General features: G+C 51.7%; 1 protein-coding gene across 1 annotated transcript; it reads left to right on the top strand.

Annotated features, from left to right (window-relative positions):
* Positions 1-265: 265 nt before the first annotated feature.
* Positions 266-19,319, top strand: Mroh7 (maestro heat like repeat family member 7; the record flags this gene model as incomplete). Its single annotated transcript, XM_045139384.1, has 11 exons — positions 266-415; positions 1,162-1,352; positions 6,506-6,643; positions 8,271-8,385; positions 9,194-9,334; positions 10,726-10,905; positions 12,310-12,465; positions 12,913-13,035; positions 13,366-13,468; positions 16,980-17,042; positions 19,075-19,319. Coding segments are annotated over 11 exons (1,605 nt in total), but the record flags the coding sequence as incomplete, so codon positions are not given.
* Between the last annotated feature and the right edge of the window lie 133 nt (positions 19,320-19,452).

Raw genomic sequence — 19,452 nt, forward strand, 5'->3', positions numbered from 1 at the left:
TGAGACTACAGAGTGAATTCCAGGTCAGCCTGAGTTACAGTGAGACCTTACGTATAAAAACAGAAATGAATAAATAAACTGCGCGTAAATAAAGCACCTGGCCTCGGTCCTGGGGAAGTAGGGTTTTCAATCATTGTGAGCCTCCCGTCTCGCAGAGGAGTGGGGACATGGTTCTGGGTCATTCCTCGCTGGTATCCCCGAGGACGCCTTCACGTCGGCGTGACACCTCTCTCTGAGCCGTCTGGAGCACCGCTAACCTCCCCTCTCCCCACTCAGCAACGGAGCAGAGATGTGGAGGCAGCTGATCGTACGCAAGCCCAGTTGTGATGTCCGGAACCTGCTGGATCTGCTCCTGACCCACCTGAAGGAGAGACCCATCACCAAGAAGGGCCGGGGTTCCTTGGTGCCCCTGGCGGTGAGGGCGGGCTCCAGCAGTCACCAACCCTCCTCCTGCCCCGCCCCTCCCCTTAGCCTGCCTGTTTGCCAGCCACCCCCCTCCTTTTTTAATTTTATTTTTGATATTTCGAGGTAGGGTCTCACTCTAGCCCAGGCTGACCTGGAATTCACTCTGTAGTCTCAGGGTGGCCTCGAACTCACGGCGATCCTCCTACCTCTGCCTCCCGAGTGCTGGGATTAAAGGCGTGCGCCACTACGCCCAGCTTCATTTTATTTATTTATTTATTTATTTATTTATTTGGGTTTTCAAGGTAGGGTCTCACTCTGGCTCAGGCTGACCTGGACTATGTACTCTTAGGGTGGTCTCGAACTCACAGTGATCCTCCTACCTATGCCTCCCGAGTGCTGGGATTAAAGGCATGTGCCACCAAGCCAGGCCCTTTTGTTTTTGTTTTTGTTTTTGTTTTTTTCACGGTAGGGTTTCACTCTAGCCTAGGCTGACCTGGAATTCACTATGGAGTCTCAGGGTGGCCTCGAACTCACGGCGATCCTCCCACCTCTGCCTCCCGAGTGCTGGGATTAGAGGCGTGCACCACCACGCCCGGGCCTTTTCATTTATTTATTTATTTATTTTGCCAGCTCCCCTTTTAGCAATGGGTGTAGCAGCCATGTTTCCCCAGGAGCAAGTACCCAGGGCAGCAGGCAGTGCCAGGGGGGCAGGGCCTGCATGATGGAGCCTGCTACCTGCCACCCTTTCCTCCCCAGGCAGCCAGTGGCCTGTGTGAGCTCCTGTCCATCAACAGCTGCGTGGGCCGCGTGAGGCGCATCTACCCGCAGCTGCTCCTGGCCCTGCTCATTCAGGTCCATTACCACATCGACCTCAATGTGCCTGTCCCCGGGGCTCCTCACAAGGGTGCCAGGAGTGACCCGCAGCCTCCTGTCTTCGTACCTGTGCGGTAGGACCCCCGGATCCCCAGGCCCCGCACCTGGCGCTCCTGGGCAGTCGGGAGGGTCACCACCTAGCAAGGGCTCTCTGCAAGGTTGGGGAGTGGCCGAGACCACGCACAAAACTCTGAGGCTAAGATGAAAGCTTGTATTCAGGGAAAGCATGGGCTGCCAGGGCTGAGTCACGACAGGAGCACAGCCATCCTGTTTTCAGGTTGTGGGTTTTTAAAAAAATATTCTTTTTTATTTGACAGAGAAAGATGGGGAGAGATAGAGAGAATGGGCGCACCAGGGCCTCCAGCCACTGCAAACGAACTCCAGACACGTGCGCCCCTTGTGCATCTGACATACATGGGTCTTGGGGAATTGAACCTGGATCCTTGGGCTTCGTAGACAAACGCCTTAACTGCTAAGCCATCCCTCCAGCTTCTTTAGTAGGGCTTCTTTAGTTGGGGGAAGGCGAGGAAGGAAAAACTCGTTTGTTAAGTTGAACAGAAAAGTTCCTTTAGGGCTGAAGAGATGGCTTCGTGGTTAAGGCACTTGCCTGCAAAGCCAGAGGAGCCAGGCTCAGGGGCCAGGCATGGTAGTGCACGCCTTTAATCCCAGCACTTGGGAGGCAGAGGAGGGAGGATTGCCATGAGTTCGAGGCCACCCTGAGACAACATAGTAAATTCCTGGTCAGCCTGGGCTAGAGTGAGACTCTACCTTGAAAAACAAAACAAACAAAACAAAACAAAGCAACAACAAAAACAAAAACCCACAAAGGAACCAGGCTCCATTCCCTAGGACCCATGTAAGCCTGATGCACAAGGGGGCGCACACATCTGGAGTTCATTTGCAGTGGCTGGAGGCCCTGGCAAGCCTTCTCTCTCTCCCTATTTCTTTCTCTTTCTCAAATAAATAAATAAAAATATAATATTAAAAAAGAAAGAAAGAAAATTCCTTTAGGGGAGATCATTACATTAACCATTTAAAATAGCTAGGGTGGAGCCGGGCCACCTTTAATCCCAGAACTCTGGAGGCAGAGAGAGGTAGGAGGATCGCCGTGAGTTCGAGGCCACCCTGAGACTACATAGTAAATTCCAGGTCAGCCTGGGCTAGAGTGAGACCCTACCTCGACAAACTAAAAATAAGATAGCTAGGGTGTGAGACCAGAACAGTGACCAGGTGACTTACAAAATAAAGAGGGCAGGAGCCGGGCATGGTGGCGCTCGCCTTTAATCCTGGAACTCTGGAGGCAGAGAGAGGTAGGAGGATCGCCGTGAGTTCAAGGCCACCCTGAGACTACATAGTGAATTCCAGGTCAGCCTGAGCTGGAGTGAGACCCTACCTCGCAAAAGCAAAATAAAATAAATAAAATAAAATAAAGAAAGTCAAGGGGGGCAGGAAACCATGACTTGGGGCGCTGTTAGGCAAGCAGGGGGATAACAACCAGGTAGTTTCTTATTGAAGAATGTGGATAACCACTTCCCCATGCCTCGGTCACCATCCTGTTGACCATAGTGACTCCATCTTGGGAGCCCGTCCCGACCTTGCAGGCTCTGGGACTAGAGAGCACGTTCGGAGTTCCTCAGCAGCCTGCTCGGACCCCCCTGCTCGGTGCCTCCCTGGGCCCCCCTCCCATCCAGTGCAGAATGGCAGGAAGTTGAAAGTCGCAGCTGGGGAGGAGGGGGTCCACCCTCCACCTCTGCCCTCCTTCCCTGATGGACTTCTCTGTGGGAGAGGTGTTGGTTTCCTGGTACCCCCCCCCCCCGCCCCCGGAGACAAGCTGATTTTTTTTTCTCATGCCTTGTCTTACCTCTGTTTTTGTACCAGTGCTGTACCGGGCATTGTTATCTTAGACCTTAGCACACATTCAGCTGTCTCGTTATTTTTGACAGCCCCAGGGCACCCGTATGTACAGAACTCCAATGTGCTATATAATTCCCCATTACAGACGGTGCTGTGACACACACAATTGCACGTGAGGGATGAGCTACTGAAGGGAGGGTGTATGCAGCCTGGGGTCTCTGCACAGCGATATTAAAATGGGACAGGAAGCCTGGCGTGGTGGCGCACACCTTTAATCCCAGCACCCGGGAGACAGAGGTAGGAGGATCCGCCATGGGTTCCAGGCCAGCCAGGGCTAGAATCAGACCCTATCTTGAAAAACCAAAGAGGGCCGGAGAGGTGGCTTAGCAGTTAAAGGCGCTTGCCTGCAAAGCCTAAGGACCCAGGTTCAATTCCCCAGGACCCACGTTAGCCAGATGCACAAGGAGGTGCGTGCACCTGGAGTTTGTTTGCAGTGGCTAGAGGCCCTAGCACGCCTATTCTCTCTGTCTATCTCCTCTCTTTTCCTCTCTCTGACTCTAATAAACAAATAAATAATTCTAAAAATATTTTAAAAAAGAAAAACCGATAAAATAAAATAAAATAGAAACCAGAAAAAGCATTCCACGATTTTTTTCACCTGTGACAACCTATGTTTCAAAAAAATAAAAACTCAATTTTTTTTTTAATTAATTAATTTATTTACTTATTTGAGACTGACAGAGAGAGAAAGAGGCAGATAGAGAGAGTGAGATTGAGAATGGGCATGTCAGGGCTTCCAGCCACTGCAAACGAACTCCAGACACATGCGCCCCCTTGTGCATCTGGCTAAAGTGGGTCCTGGGGAATTGAGCCTCCAACCATGGTCCTTAGGCTTCACAGGCAAGTGCTTAACCGCTAAGCCATCTCTCCAGCCCTCAATTCTTTTTAACAATATTTAATTTATTTATTTGAGAGGAGGGAGAAGAGGCAGAGAGAAAGAGAGAATGGGCATGCCAGGGCCTCCAGCCACTGCAAATGAACTCCAGACGCGTGCGCCTCTTTGTGCATCTGGCTAATGTGGGTCCTGGGGGAATTGATCCTGGGTACTATGGCTTTGCAGGCAAATGCCTTAACCACTAAGCCATTTCCCTGGCTCTGATCCTTTATTTTTCTGTTTGTCTTTTTCGAGGTAGGGTCTCACTCTAGTTTAGGCTAATCTGGAATTCACTATGTAGTCTCAGGTTGTCCTCGAACTCATGGCAATCCTCCAACCTCTGCCTCCTGAGTGCTGGGATTAAAGGGGTGTGCCACCGTGCCAGGCTAAAACTTGTTTCTTTTTGAGGTAGAGGTCTATGTGTCTCAGGCTGACCTGGAAATCATGATTGCCTCAGTGTCCCAAATGCTGGGATTATAGGCATGCATTACCATCTATGACTAGATTTAAAAAGAAAGGAATTTTTCTGCAGTTTTGGTTTGCATTTTTCTCAGTTGAATGAGGCTGAAATTTAAATGCCATTTGTGTTTCCATTTATGTGAGCAAACTGTTCCTGTCCTCTGCCCAATTTTGTATAGAACCATATATTTTTTTCTTTCCTTTTTTTGAAGTAGGGTCTTGCTCTAGCTCAGGCTGACCTGGGATCACAAGAGTGAGGACCACACCAGTTTTGGGATTCACTCTGGAGACTCAGGGTGGCCTCGAACTCACAGCGATCCTCTTACCTCAGCTTCCCGAGAGCTGGGATTTAAGGCGTGTGTGCCCCTTACCCCCCTGGTCTCTCGTGACACTCTTTTATTTATTTATTTTAAGTTTTATTTATTTATTTGAAAGAGTCAGAAGGAGAGAGAGAATGGGTGCGCCAGGGCCTCTAATCAGTGCAAACGAACTCCAGACGCATGTGCTCCCTTGTGCATTTGACTTACGTGGGTCTGGGGGAATCGAACCTGGGTCCTTTGGCTTTGCTGGCAAGTGCCGTAAGCAGTAAGCCATCTCTCCAGCCCCGCAATGCGTTTTGACTGTAATCCCCTCCCATTACTGCCTTCTGACTCTTCTCCCCATCCCTTTCCCATTGAAGCCCTTTTTTTCTTTCCAACTAGTTCTTCTATTGACGTGTGCCACCATGAGCAGCAATCAGTGTTTATTTTAATAAAAGTTTATCTTAACAGTCATGGGCTTCCTAACCATGTTTTGGTTGGTGATGGACTGAATATATGACGGTGGTTTTCCCCCCAAGTCTGTGGTGGTCCCCCTTTTGTGCAGGGACAACACCATCTAGGTTATAGCTAATTACATATCGTGATGTTCCCACAACGCATTGAGCTCTCAAGACCTTTCTCTGGATGGATACCATCACTCCTCAAGATGCTTAACTTGTCAAGAGTGAAAACTCTGGGGCACCCGATGCCAGCACCTTCCAGGCTCCCTGAGAGAATTGGGGACCTTATTTGGCACAGAGCTAGAGCTCCAGCTTGCTCGGTTCCCAACGTGTGACAACTCTCCAGGGGCCTCCTGGACATCCAGATGGGAGTCACTTCTGAAGGGTACCTAGCTGGAAAAGGACCTGGGCTCAGGCGGGTGACTGAGTGCTCAGGACGGCAGAGGACTGTCTTACTAGCTGCCACTAGCCATGGCTTGATGGGGAATGGAGTGACAGAGTGAGTCAGACCCAGGAGAAAGCGGGGAGTCAGAGGTCCATCTTTATAAAGAAAGGTGTTTTTTAAAAATAATTATTTATTTGAGAGTGAAAGAGAGAGAGAGAATGGGCACGCCAGGGCCTCCAGCCACTGCAGACGAACTTCAGATGCGTGCGCCCCCTTGTGCATCTGGCTAACGTGGGTCCTGGGGAACCGAGCCTCGAACCGGGGTCCTTAGGCTTCACAGGCAAGCGCTTGACCACAGCCATCTCTCCAGCCCCGAGAAGGATTAAAAAAACAAACAACTTTATTTTTATTTGAGAGAGAAAGAGGCAGAGAGAGGGAGAGAAGGAGAGAGAGAATGGGCGCACCAATGCCTCCAGCCACTGCAGACGAACTCCAGACGCGTGCGCCTCCTTGTGCATCTGGCTTACGTGGGTCCTGGGGAATCGAACCGGAATCCTTTGGCTTTGCAGGCAGATGCCTTAACCGCTAAGCTATCTCTCCAGCTACCTCCCCCCTGCCAAAAAAGGGTGTTTTGTTTGTGTTGCCACTTTTGCTCCGAAAGGGATGTGTAACCTGTAAGAGCCACACCCCACGTGTCCCTAATTCCCACACTGTGTAAACAGTAGCTGATGGAGAGAAGCCCGTGGGGCCAGGAGGCGGCCGGTGTGAGAGGACGGGCCATGTCACGGCGGGCGGCACCAGGTGGACATGAACCCGCGTCCCCTTGTTTTGGCAGCTGGGTGGTGAAGGTGGTGAAAACCTTGCTGCTAAGGATGGGCTGCTCTTACGAGGCTATGCTTCTGGAAGATCAAGGCGGCTGGGAGCTCATGAGCCAGGCAGAAAATCACCACCGAGGGGTGTCTCTGCTGGCCAGGTGAGATACAGGGGAGCACCGTCCAGAGCTGCAGACAGACGCAAGCTTGTGTCTCTGAGCAAGACCTCCTGTCTCCGGGGTGGGTGCGGGGAGGGGACGTGGTCCTCCTCAGTTGGGGGGGGGGGGACACAAGGCAAATGTGAAAGATGGGATGTCTCTTGGGGGCGGGGGGCAAACGCAGCGGCAATGGTTCCTGGTGTTCATGGAACCCCAAGGTAATTCACAAAGCTCCTTTCCTTAGCAAGCTGGGAACTTTTGCTCCCACATCAACGCAGACGTTGGAGGGGTGACCCAGTACGCGGAAGCGTCGAGACCTTGCCAGCTGCAGGATCTGGGGGACGAGCTGCCTTCTGGCTAGTGGGGAGATACCGCTTTGAATAATAAGAGCTCTGCGCAGGTTATAACGATGGAGACTGATATCCGAGACAGACAAGGATTCCTAATTGACTTGTTTTTGTTTTTTTTTCGAGGTGGAGTCTCACTCTAGCCCAGGCTGACCTGGAATTAATCACATAGCCTTATAGAAAAAACTGCATAGTCTCAAGGTGGCCTCAAACTCAGAGCAATCCCCTTACCTCTGCCTCTGGAGTGCTGGGATGAAAGGCGTGCGCCACCATGTCTGGTCTAATTGACACTTTGCATAATTAATTGACATTTTGTATAACAGCATGCCTAGGTCCAGGAGGGGCCAACCAGCTACCCAAAGTCACACACACACAGCCAGGAAGTGGTAGACTGAAAAATGACCTGGTCCCTTTCCAGACAACAATGGCAACCACGCAGCCAAGTGCTGGGGTCAGGGTTTGAACCCAGGCCCTCTCATTTCCATCTCCATCGCTAAGACTTGAGCTAAATATTTTGTTTTTATTTATTTGAGAGAGGGAAAGAGGCAGAGAAAGAGAGAGATGGACGTTCCAGGGCTTCCAGCCACTGTAGTCAAACTCCAGATGCATGTGCCACCTTGTGCATCTGGCTTACCTGGGTCCTGGGGAATCAAACCTGGGTCCTTTGGCTTTGCGGGCAAGCGCCTTAACCACTAAGCCATCTCTTCAGCATCCCCCACCCCGAAAGGGGGTTTCTGTGGATTAACTAAACAGAGCAAGTTGACAATACCTTAACCATCACATTCAGCTTCTCTCTCTTACTGATTGGCTCTGAGCTTTCCGGCTACTTGCTTTTCCAGTCTGGGCTTCATTTTCTTTCTTCATTCATTCATTTCTTTCTTTCTTTCTTTCTTTCTTTCTTTCTTTTCTTTTCTTTTAATATTTGTTTTTATTTATTTATTTATTTGACAGAGAAAGAGGGAAAGAGAGAGAGAGAGAGAGAGAATGGGTGCGCCAGGGCCTCCAGCCACTGCAGACAAACTACAGACACCTGCGCCCGCCCCCCCCTTGCATCTGGCTGACGTGGGTCCTGGGGAATCGAACCTGGGTCCTTTGGCTTTGCGGGCAAACACCTTCACCGCTTAGCCATCTTCTCCAGCCCTGGGCTTCATTTTTCTGTGCAATGGCCTCTGAGATTCGGCGATCACGGGAACCCCTTTTGCAGTGCGCGGGGGTACAGATACCCCAGCGTGTGGTTCCCCGTGGGGCTGGGTGGCTGAGTGATGCCCGCCCACGCTCTCCAGGGCCATGGTACACTACTCCTGCCAGGAGCTGTGCCGCATCCTCTACCTGCTCGTGCCACTTCTGGAGCGAGGCGACGAGAGACACAAGATTACCGCCACGGCCTTTTTCGTGGAGGTGCCGCCGGGGGCCCTGGGCAGCCTGGTGGGGGATGGCCCCAGCCCCAGTTCACAGCCCAGTCCCGGGAGGTTAGGACGGCAGCACTTGACAGCCTCCGACGGCCTTTGCAGGCACTTCGCTTCTCCTCCGCTGTCAAGAGTCCCTTCGGTCTCCCTTCCTTGTCCCCTCCTCTCTGCCTGCACCCCGTCCCCCCTCAGCTCACTCTTCCAGACTCCCCAAGTGCGCCCCCCCCCGACACCTCCCCAGCAATCACCATCCCTGCACCAGAGATGCAGATGTGAGCGACCCCACTCTGGCCTTGAGGGGCTCTCGGTGACACAGGAAGACGGGGGACACTCCGGTTATAATGCCGGGGTGCCGCAGGGTGACTTATGCTAAGCAGGCAGCCCCAGTTGTGTGTGTGTGTGTGTGTGTGTGTGTGTGTGTTTTCCTTCAAATTATTTATTTATTTGAGAGAGCTAGAGATGGAAAGAGGCAGACACAGAAGAGAGAGAGAGAATGGGTATGCCAGGGCCTCCAGCTGTTGCAAATGAACTCTAGACGCCTGCGCCCCCTTGTGCATCTGGCTTACATGGGCTGCAGGGTATAGATAGGGCATGAAGGAGGCTTCGGAGGCAAGCAGGGGGCGGGCGGGCAATGGGGAGGCACAGGGAAGAGATGCTGGGACTTTCTGAATGGACACTGGGGTGGAGATTACCAGCCAAATGTCCGTTTCCCAAGTGCGCGGCTCTGGGCGGAGGCCTGGTACTCCCGGTGTAGGGGAACCCCTTGGTCCAGGAACAAGTGTCATTTGCTGTCCCCCTAGCTCTTCCAAATGGAGCAAGTGCATCGCATCCCCGAGAAATACTCCCTGGGGAGGATGGTGGGAGGCCTGGACCACCAAGACCCTGTCATGAAGATGCTGTCCATCCGTGGCCTGGTGATCCTGGCCCACAGGTCTGACAAGGTAGGAGCAGAGGAAAGCCTGTCCCCCAACCCCAGGCCCCAGGCCCTGGGAAGGAAGACGGAGCTTGACTGTCATATAGTCTCTCCGAGGCTGGTGCTGAAATCGGATCATCAATAAAATGGGTCTGGGCCGGGCGTGGTGACGCATGCCTGTAATCCCAGCGCTCAGCGAGGCCTTAGAGGTAGGAGGATCGCCGTGAGCTCGAGGCCACCCTGAGACGACATAGTGAATTCCAGGTCAGCCTGGGCTAGAGTGGGATGCTACCTGGGAAAACCAAAACTAAGTAAATAAAATGGGTCCGGGCCAGGTGTGGTGGCACATACGTTTAATCCCAGCACTCCGGAGGCAGAGGTAGGAGGATCGCTGTGAGTTCAAGGCCACCCTGAGACTCCATAGTGAATTTCAGGTCAGTCTATATTAGAATGAGAACCTACCTCGAACAAACAAAACAAAACAAAATTAAATGGATCTGCCTTCATAATTCCTATACATTGATTGACTTTTTTTGTTTGTTTGCTTTTGTTTTTTCAGGGTACAGTTTCACTGTAGCCCAGGCTGACCTGGAATTCACTATGGAGTCTCAGGGTGGCCTCGAGTTCACGGCAGTCCTACCTCTGCCTCCCGAGTGCTGGGATTAAAGGCGTATGCCACCACGCCTGGCCATTTATTGACTCCTTTTTCAGTAGTTCCTAATCCAAGTTTTGTGAAATGACCCTAAGAGGAAGGTGGGGAGGAGGGTGGAAGTAGTTATTCCAGTCTCTTTTTTAAAATTTTTATTTATTTATTTATTTATTTGAGAGCGACAGACACAGAGAGAAAGACAGATAGAGGGAGAGAGAATGAATGGGCACGCCAGGGCTTCCAGCCTCTGCAGACGAACTCCAGACGCATGCGCCCCCTTGTGCATCTGGCTAACGTGGGACCTGGGGAACCGAGCCTCGAACCGGGGTCCTTAGGCTTCACAGGCAAGCGCTTAACCGCTAAGCCATCTCTCCAGCCCTAGTTATTCCAGTCTAAAGAGTCAGAAAACAGATGCCCATAGAGTTGCTATGTCCTTTAGCCTTGTTAAAGAAAAAAAAAAAAAGAGCCTGTTTTCCTCTGCCAGACACTGCTGCGGCTCACCGTGTAGTGAGGACAAAGGAATGGGACACAGAAAGTTAGCTCATCGTGAGGGACGGCGTCCACCTAGCACCAGGGAAGGGACCGTGCACAGGCCCCGGGCTGGGATGGTGTCAGGGAGGCCAACAGGAGCTTGATGGGGGGGGGGGGTGGCAAGAGCTCAAAGGTGGCATCCAGGACAGGTGGCATAAGTGGGAGCCCCCGGGGGTGGGAGTGATGGGGTCTCCTACGTGCTGGCCCAAGGGACTCCATCCATGGGCTTCTGCCTGCAGATGGCCAAGGTGCAGGCTCTCCTGCCCTCCATGGTGAAGAGTCTGGAAGGCATGGATGGCGCTCTGGTGGTGGAGGCGGTACACAACCTCAAAACCATCTTCAAGGGGCAGGGCCGGAAGCAGGCGGACAGCTCGGCCTACCTGGAGATGCTGCGGATCCTGCAGCCTCACTTCAGTGACGTAAGGGCTCGGGCAGGCTGAAGGGGACTGTAAGGAAGGAGCCCAGCGGCTACACCACCTCATCTGCCTCACCCCAGTGGAGCCTGTGCAAGGGGATTTAGTCACAGTTCCTTATTCGAACTGTTCCTCTCTTATCTTTTAATTTTTAAAAATATTTTATGGGCTGGAGAGATGGCTTAGCGGTTAAGTGCTCGCCTGTGAAGCCTAAGGACCCTGGTTCGAGGCTTGGTTCCCCAGGTCCCACGTTAGCCAGATGCACAAGGGGGCGCACGCGTCTGGAGTTCGTTTGCAGAGGCTGGAAGCCCTGGCGCGCCCATTCTCTCTCTCTCTCCCTCTGTCTTTCTCTCTGTCTCTGTCGCTCTGAAATAAATAAATAAAATATTTAAAAAAAAAATTTATATTTATTTATCTGAGAGAGAGACATAAGAGAATGGGTGCGCCAGAGCCTCCAGCCACTGCAAACCGAACACCAGACGCGTGCGCCCCCTTGTGCATCTGGTTAACGTGGGTCCCGGGGAATCGAGCCTCGAACCGGGGTCCTCAGGCTTCACAGGCAAGCGCTTAACCGCTAAGCCATCTCTCCAGCCCCTGTTTCTCTTTTTAATCAGCGTCTCTGATGATGGATTTATTGTTGTTGGTTGGTCTAATAGGAACATTATTTTATCAGTCCCAAGTAAGGGGGACGTTTTCCCACTTTTTCCCCCCCTTTCTTTTTTTTTTTTTTAAGTATGTATGGGCTGAAAAGATGGTTAAGTGGTTATGGCGCTTGCCTACAAAGCCTAAGGACCCAAGTTCGAGTCCTCAGGACACACGTAAGCCATATGCACAAGATGACAGAGTTTTTGCAGTGGGTGAAGGCCCTGGTGCACCCATTCTCTCTCTTCCTTGGTCTGCCTCTTTCTCTCTCAAATAAATAAATAAAAATAAAATATAAAAACATTTTTAAGATATGAATGTATGACAGAGAGAGAAGGGGAGAGAATGGGTATACCAGGGCTGTCTTGCTGGTACAAACCAGCTCCAGACCCGGGCCACTTTGAACATCTGGCTTTATGTGGATACCAGCGAGTTGAACCAGGGTTGACAGAATTTGTAAGCAAGCGCCTTTAACTGCTGAGCCATCTCCCAGCTCAGAGGCACCTTTGAGGGCAGTGGAGCCTGGATGGGGTGGAATGGAGGCTTCAGACTGTACAGGCTCGATGAGGGGAATGCGGGGCTAGATCAGCCCTTCAGGGCAGCCTTGGCTCTGTTTCGGGGTGTGTGTGTGTGTGTGTGTGTGTGTGTGTGTGTGTGCGTGTGCACGCGCGCGTGTGCATGCTGGGTGTGCGCTCTCAATGAGGGAAAGAAAGGCCATCGATCTTCCTTCTGACGGAAGGGTGCCCCTGGGCCTCCTGTCTGCCCCAGGCAAGAGAGGAGGTGCGCTATTCCTGCATCCATCTATACGGCAAGGTGGTCCAGAAGCTTCCGGCGCCCCCAACACAGTCCATGACGGAGCAGCTGACCAGTACCCTGGTACCCCTGCTGCTGATCATGCAGGAAGGCAACGCCAAGGTGGGCCAGGTGAGAGCAACAGGGCCCCCCCCCATGCCCTCAGGTCCTGCAAGGACCCATCCCTTACAGAAACCAGGCCAGGATGGCGGACAGGGCATGACAGGCAGTTATATCCAGCGGTTTTGTGTCTTCCAGACACGTTGTGATTCCTCCTCCAGTTGGTTAACATTAGGGAAGGATTTTTCCCAAATCCATTTTGTTGTTGCTGTTGTTTGGTTTTTGCGAGGTAGGGCCTCACTCTAGCCCAGGCTGACCTGGAATTCAGTATGTAGTCTCGGGCTGGCCTCGAACTCACGGCGATCCTCCTACCTCTGCCTCCCGAGCGCTGGGATTAAAGACGTGCGCCGCTACGCCCGGCTCCAAATCCAGTTTTTCACACTGTGTGTGTGTGTCTCGGAACACGTGCGCTGTCCCGGGATCCCACAGCTCTGGCGTCCTCTTCCTGCCCATCCCCAGAAATGCGCAAAGACCCTGTTCTGTTGTTCCTGTTTCATGTCCTGGGAGCTGCCGAAGAAAGCTTACAGCCAGAAGCCCTGGGACAACCAGCCGCAGACCGCGGGCAAAATCTGCAAGTACCTCGTAAGCGTGAAGGGCCTTTGTCTTGCTCTGGCAAGATCTGTCTTTTAGAACTTTCCTCCCAGTGCAGCGGGGGGGTGGGGGGGGTGGGTGGGGGTGGGGGGTGGGTGTAGATCGACAGGTCACACCCAGGATGTCATTTGAAGTGACAGCTTCGGTTATCCTAGCCGAGGCCTGCTTCCTGGCAGGGGTGGATGGGGGGTTCTTGGGAGGATGTTTAGGGGGAAGAACTAGGACCCAGCTGCCGAGAAGAGCCACTGCCCCTATCTGTAGCTTCAGGGGAGGCCGGTGGGAGACGAGAGCCCAGAGCCATGGGGGTTTCTCATCCTGCAGATGGACTGTCACAGAGACAGTGCCTTCACGTTCCTCAGCCAGAGCCTGGAGTACTCCAAAAGCTCACGGGCCGCCCTCCGGAAATGCTGTGCCATCTTCATAGGTAACCTCTTCTGCAAGACTTTGCCTACTCTCCAGTCTGAAATTCCCACAGTTCCAACCTCTGTCTTTCTTGGGAGAGGGGGGGAGGGGAAATCGCAGATTCCCTTTGCCCAGAATCCCTCATGGGATTCTTAAATTTTGTTTTAGAAAGAGAGAGAATTGGTGCACCAGGGCCTCAGCCACTGCAATTGAATTCCAGGTGCTTGCGCCACCTAGTGGGCATGTGCGACCTTGCGCTTGCCTCATCTTTGTGTGTTTGGCTATTGTGGGATCTGCAGAGTGTAAAATGGGTCTTTCTTTCTTCCTTCCTTCCTTCCTTCCTTCCTTCCTTCCTTCCTTCCTTCCTTCCTTTCTTTCTTTCTTTCTTTCTTTCTTTCTTTTTTAATGAAAGACAGAGGATTGGCATGCCAGGACCTCCAGCCACTGAAATGGAACTCTACATGTGTGCATAATCTTTTATTTTTTTAAAAAACTGTTTGTTTATTTATTTATTTGAGTGACAGAGAGAGAGGCAGATAGAGATATATAGAGAATGGGCACGCCAGGGCCTCCAGCCACTGCAAATGAACTCCAGACGCGTGCGCCCCTTTATGCATCTGGCTAACGTGGGTCCTCGGGAGTCGACCCTCGAACCGGGGTCCTTAGGCTTCACAGGCAAGCGCTTAACCGCTAAGCCATCTCTCCAGCCCGCGTGCATAATCTTGTGCACATGTTCAACCTTGCGTGTTTGCATCACCTTGTGCGTCTGGCTTATGTATGATCTGGAGTCGAGCATGGGTCCTTAGGCTTCGCAGGCAAGTGCCTTAATTACTAAGCCATCTCTCCAGCCCTCGTGGGATCTTTCTGATGGCAGCTGGGGCTGCCTCCCCTCTCCCAGTACACCACACTCACTCTATTATATATTCCACTCTCGACCCTTGCACCCAAATAGCCGTGTTGCCTCCACCAGGGTCAGGAGAGACCTTGGTGCAGAGAGGCCTGAAGTGACCTCTGCAAGGTGACCCGTGTTCTGGTTCCTTCTCTCAACTAATTTGCTCTTTTCCCATCCACTCACCCAACCCATCCATCCATCTACCCATCCACAAATCCACCTATTCACTCATGCATCCATTACCCACCCGCACACGCATCCTTCCTTCATCCATCCGTGGACCCACCAACACGTGTGTCGACCCATCCATCCACCTGCATCCATATCCACCACACCCCATCCATCCATCCATGGGTTTATTTAGCAGTTTTGTTTTTTAAAAAAAGATTTTTAAAAAATTATTTATTTATTTATTTGAGAGCGACAGACACAGAGAGAAAGACAGATAGAGGGAGAGAGAGAGAATGGGCGCGCCAGGGCTTCCAGCCTCTGCAAACAAACTCCAGACGCGTGCACCCCCTTGTGCAACTGGCTAACGTGGGACCTGGGGAACCGAGCCTCGAACCGGGGTCCTTAGGCTTCACAGGCAAGCGCTTAACCGCTGAGCCATCTCTCCAGCCCTATTTAGCAGTTCTTTAACAGGCATGATGACTAGGTTAGGGAAACAAAGAGCTGATGGCGTGGGTGGAAATGAGGTCTGGGGTGTGGGAGGGGAGCAGACGATTGTCAACACGACCAATTCTGAGACAAGAACAGCAAGGCTGAAGACAGGTGGCATACTTCAAAATGCGAGGGCTGCTCACAGGCAGAACCTCATGCGCTGGTTTCCTTAAATCTCCTTGTTCCAAATAAACCACTTCTAAGTAATCTGCCCACCCAGGTTCAGCTCCTCAGCACCCATGTTAAAACTGGCTGCAAGGGCTGGAGAGATGGCTTAGCGGTTAAGCGCTTGCCTGTGAAGCCTAAGGACCCCGGTTCGAGGCTCGGTTCCCCAGGTCCCACGTTAGCCAGATGCACAAGGGGGCGCACACGTCTGGAGTTCGTTTGCAGTGGCTGAAGGCCCTGGCACATCCATTCTCTTTCTCTCTCTCTCTCTCTCTCTCTCTCTCTCTCTGTCACTCTCAAATGAATAAGAATAAACAAAAAAAAATTTAAAAAAAAACTGGCTGCAAAGTGTGGCACATGCATCTGGAGTGTGCTTGCGGTGGCAAGAAAATGCAGACCAGCATCCAATTTTGGATATAATTTTAGGGTTCTCAGAAACGTTTCCTTTTATTCCATCTCTCCCAGGTGGATCTAAGATTAAGAAATTTTGGTCTATCGGGAGACAAAAGGTTTCATTAAACTGGGCTGGAGAGACGGCTTAGCGGTTAAGGCACTTGTCCGCAAAACCTCCAGATCCATGCTCCACTCTCCAGATCCCACATAAGCCAGACGCACAGAGGCGAGACAAGCGCAAGGTCGCACCTGCCCACTGGGTGGCGCAAGCGTCTAGAGTTCGATTCCACTGGCTGAGGCCCTGGTGTGCCAATTATCTCTAAATAAAAAAAAAATCTTAAAAAAAAAAAAGATTCATTAGTCAGGGTCTGGAGATGTAGCTTACTGGTTGAATACAGGCAAGAGGTCCTGGGTTCAACCCCTAGCCTCAATACACACCCCTCCACACACATACGCCATGAAGTACATTCCAGTATATACACAGAGATGCTCTAGGATCCTACGAGGCGGCACCTGTCCCTGCCTTTACTAAAGAAACATACAGGGCTGGAGAGATGGATTAGTGGTTAAGCGCTTGCCTGTGAAGCCTAAGGACCCCGGTTCAAGGCTCGATTCTCCAGGACTCACGTTAGCCAGATGCACAAGGGGGTGCACACGTCTGGAGTTCGTTTGCAGTGGCTGGAAGCCCTGGTGCACCCATTCTCTCTCTCTCTCTCTCTCTCTCTCTCTCTCTCTCTCTCTTTCTCTCTCTCTGCCTCTTTCTCTCTCTATCACTCTCAAAAAAAAAAAAAAAAAGAAAAAGAAAGAAACATACAGACAGGAACTCGGAAGGGAAAGATGTGAATGATGGCTTTCTGAGCGGGGAGAGGCTCAGCTGTTAAAGGCACGGCAGAAGGCAAGCACATAGCGTGGGGACAGACGGACTCTGATGGAATCAAGGAGCCAGAGGAGCGGCGTAACAGGGTGTCAGCATCTCAAGGGTCCTCAAGCAGTCATGTCTGGTGGGTGTTAGTGTCCTAACATTCAGACTCTCTAGGGAAGTGGGGAAGTGGAGGCATCCCCTTCCCGTGATGCAGAACAAGAGGGAAAAAAAATAAAAAAACAACTAAAGCCGGGCGTGGCGGCGCACACCTTTAATCCCAGCCCTCGGGAGGCAGAGAGGTAGGAGGATCGCCGCGAGTTCGAGACTACATAGGGAATTCCAGGTCAGCTTGGGCTAGAGTGAGACCCTACATTGAAAACAACAACAACCAAAACAAACCCCAGGCCCAGCTTTGGGTGACACGGTCAGGCCCCTGGATCCCAGATCCATCCTCGGGTCTGAATGAGCTCTATGGGGCTCTAGGAGGAGCAGAGGGCTTCTCTGAGATCTGGCCTAAGGGTGGGGAGATGTGGACACCCTCATGTCTTGGATTCTGTCCAGGGTATATGGTCCCATGCATGGACACCATCATGACGGAGGACCAGATGAACGAAGTGAAGTCTGGTAAGTCACACTCTGGGGTGCTGAGATTTCAGGGTGGGGGTGGGGTATGAGACCACAAGCAGGATTGCAGTGGGCGATATTGTTGTTGGGGGGCAGAATGGGTGGAAGGGAAGGGACATGGTCAAGGGTCTATTACAGCTCAGTTCAATTGTACTAAGCTTATCCATGGCGAGTGCAGTGTTAGCTAGCTACCGTGGGGTCAGCAAGAGGCAGAGCAAACAGCCTCCCACCCTGTGGATCTTATGACCTCAAAAATGTGACATGATGCTGGGAAGAAGTGACAGAGGAGTGCTCAGCACTGCAATATCTCTATCACACCTTCCGAGGCTCAGGGTCCATTGAGGAAGAGGTGGTGGAAAGAATGTAAGAGCCAAGGGAAGGGTAGGACTCCTTACAACGTGCTCCTCCAGACACAAAATGGCCTGGATATCCATGACCTCACAGCGCCTGACACTCCCTACACAAGACCATCATAAGAGGAGGAAAAGATGATGACATCAAAATAAAAGAGAGACTGATTGAGATGGGGAGGGGATATGATGGAGAGTGGAATTTCAAAGGGGAAAGTGGGGGCGGGAGGGCATTATCATGGAATATTGTTTACAATCATGGAAGTTGTTAATAAAAAATAATAATAATATAAAAAAGTGACCTGAAACCATTTAGCACAGGTTAGGTAGTTTAAGCTTTTAAGGTGGTACAGGTTCTTTTTTTCATTTTTTGGTTATTTTATTATTATTATTATTTATTAATTAATTAATTTATTTATTTGAGAGCAACAGACAGAGAGAGGAAGAGGCAGATAGAGAGAAAGAGAGAGAGAGAGAGAGAGAGAGAGAGAGTGAATGGACACACCAGGGCTTCCAGCCACTGCAAACGAACTCCAGACATGTGTATCTGGCTAACACGGGTCCTGTGGAATGGAGCCTCGAACTGGGGTCACACAGGCAAGTGCTTAACCGCTAAGCCATTTCTCCAGCCCTCTTTTTTGGTTCTTTGAGGTAGGATCTCACTCTAGCGCAGGCTGCCCTGGAATTCACTATGGAGTCTCAGGGTGGCCTTGAACTCACAGCAATCCTCCTACCTCTGCCTCCCGAGTGCTGGGATGAAAGGTGTGCGCCAACCACATCCGGCCAGGTTCAGATTTCAACTGAGGAGGCTGAAGGGGTCATGAAAAGTAGTTTGAAGAATTCAGGAAGGCTTCCTGGAGGAGGCAGGTTTTGCTACAGGCTTTGAAAGCTATGAACAATTCAAAAGGCTGGGAAAGGGCTGGAGAGATGGCTTAGCGGTTAAGCGCTTGCCTGTGAAGCCTAAGGACCCCGGTTTGAGGCTCGGTTCCCCAGGTCCCACGTTAGCCAGATGCACAAGGGGGCGCACGCGTCTGGAGTTCGTTTGCAGAGGCTGGAAGCCCTGGCGTGCCCATTCTCTCTCTCTCTATCTGTCTTTCTCTCTGTGTATGTCGCTCTCAAATAAATAAATAAATAAATAAATAAATAAATAAATAAAGGCTGGGAAAGAAGTGAGGTGGTGGGATTGTGGGGGCTTGTAGGAGATACTGCATAGAAAGGTATCTAAGCTAAGGCTTAAAAGCAGGAAGGTAGGCCAGGGGTGGCGTGCACCTTTAATCCCAGCACTTGGGAGGCAGAGGTAGGAGGATCGCTACGCATTCGAGGCCACCCTGAGACAACATAGTGAATTCCAGGTCAGCCTGGGCTACAGCCAGACCCTACTTCAGAAAAGAAAAGAAAAGGAAGGGCTGGAGAGATGGCTTAGTGGTTAAGACACTTGCCTGCAAAGCCAAAGGATCTCGGTTCGATTCCCCAGGACCCACATAAGCCAGATGCTCATGGTGGCACACGCATCTGGAGTTGGTTTGTTGAGGCTTGGAGGCCTCTCTCTCAAATAAAGAAGTAAAAATAAAATATATACTTTAACAAAGTAGAAAGGTAGGATGACGTGTGGGACCCCCTTGGAGGGATGTGGAGGGGGCACTTTGTCGTAACAAGTGGCCTTTCTCCTCGCCATGACCCAGCCCTGGAGAACCTGAGGCATGATCCAGAAGCTCTGGTATGCATCTGTGCGGCGCAGGCCCAGGAGCTCATCCTGGCCAGTTGCTGGAGGAACTCTTCACCGCTGCCACTCGGGGACTTGTACGTGTGTGACCCATCCACCACGCACCGTTGGAGCCCCAGCTGCGAGACCTTGCCCAGTTCCCACCAGAGGCGCTCTTGGGTCACGCAGGCGCTGCGAGCCTGGAAGATGTCCTTGAAGCAGTGATGGGGCCGCAGCCCCTGGCCTCGGGCTTAGCTGCGCGCAGCTATCTCACTCCGTGCGTGTGGCCAGCCCCTGTGCCACGTGGACCACTTCCTAGCCAGCGGGCACCCTTGACTCTGCGTAGCCACCATTTGGA

Source organism: Jaculus jaculus, chromosome 21 (genome assembly GCF_020740685.1).
Source record: "Jaculus jaculus isolate mJacJac1 chromosome 21, mJacJac1.mat.Y.cur, whole genome shotgun sequence".
Classification (NCBI taxonomy): Eukaryota; Metazoa; Chordata; class Mammalia; order Rodentia; family Dipodidae; genus Jaculus; species Jaculus jaculus.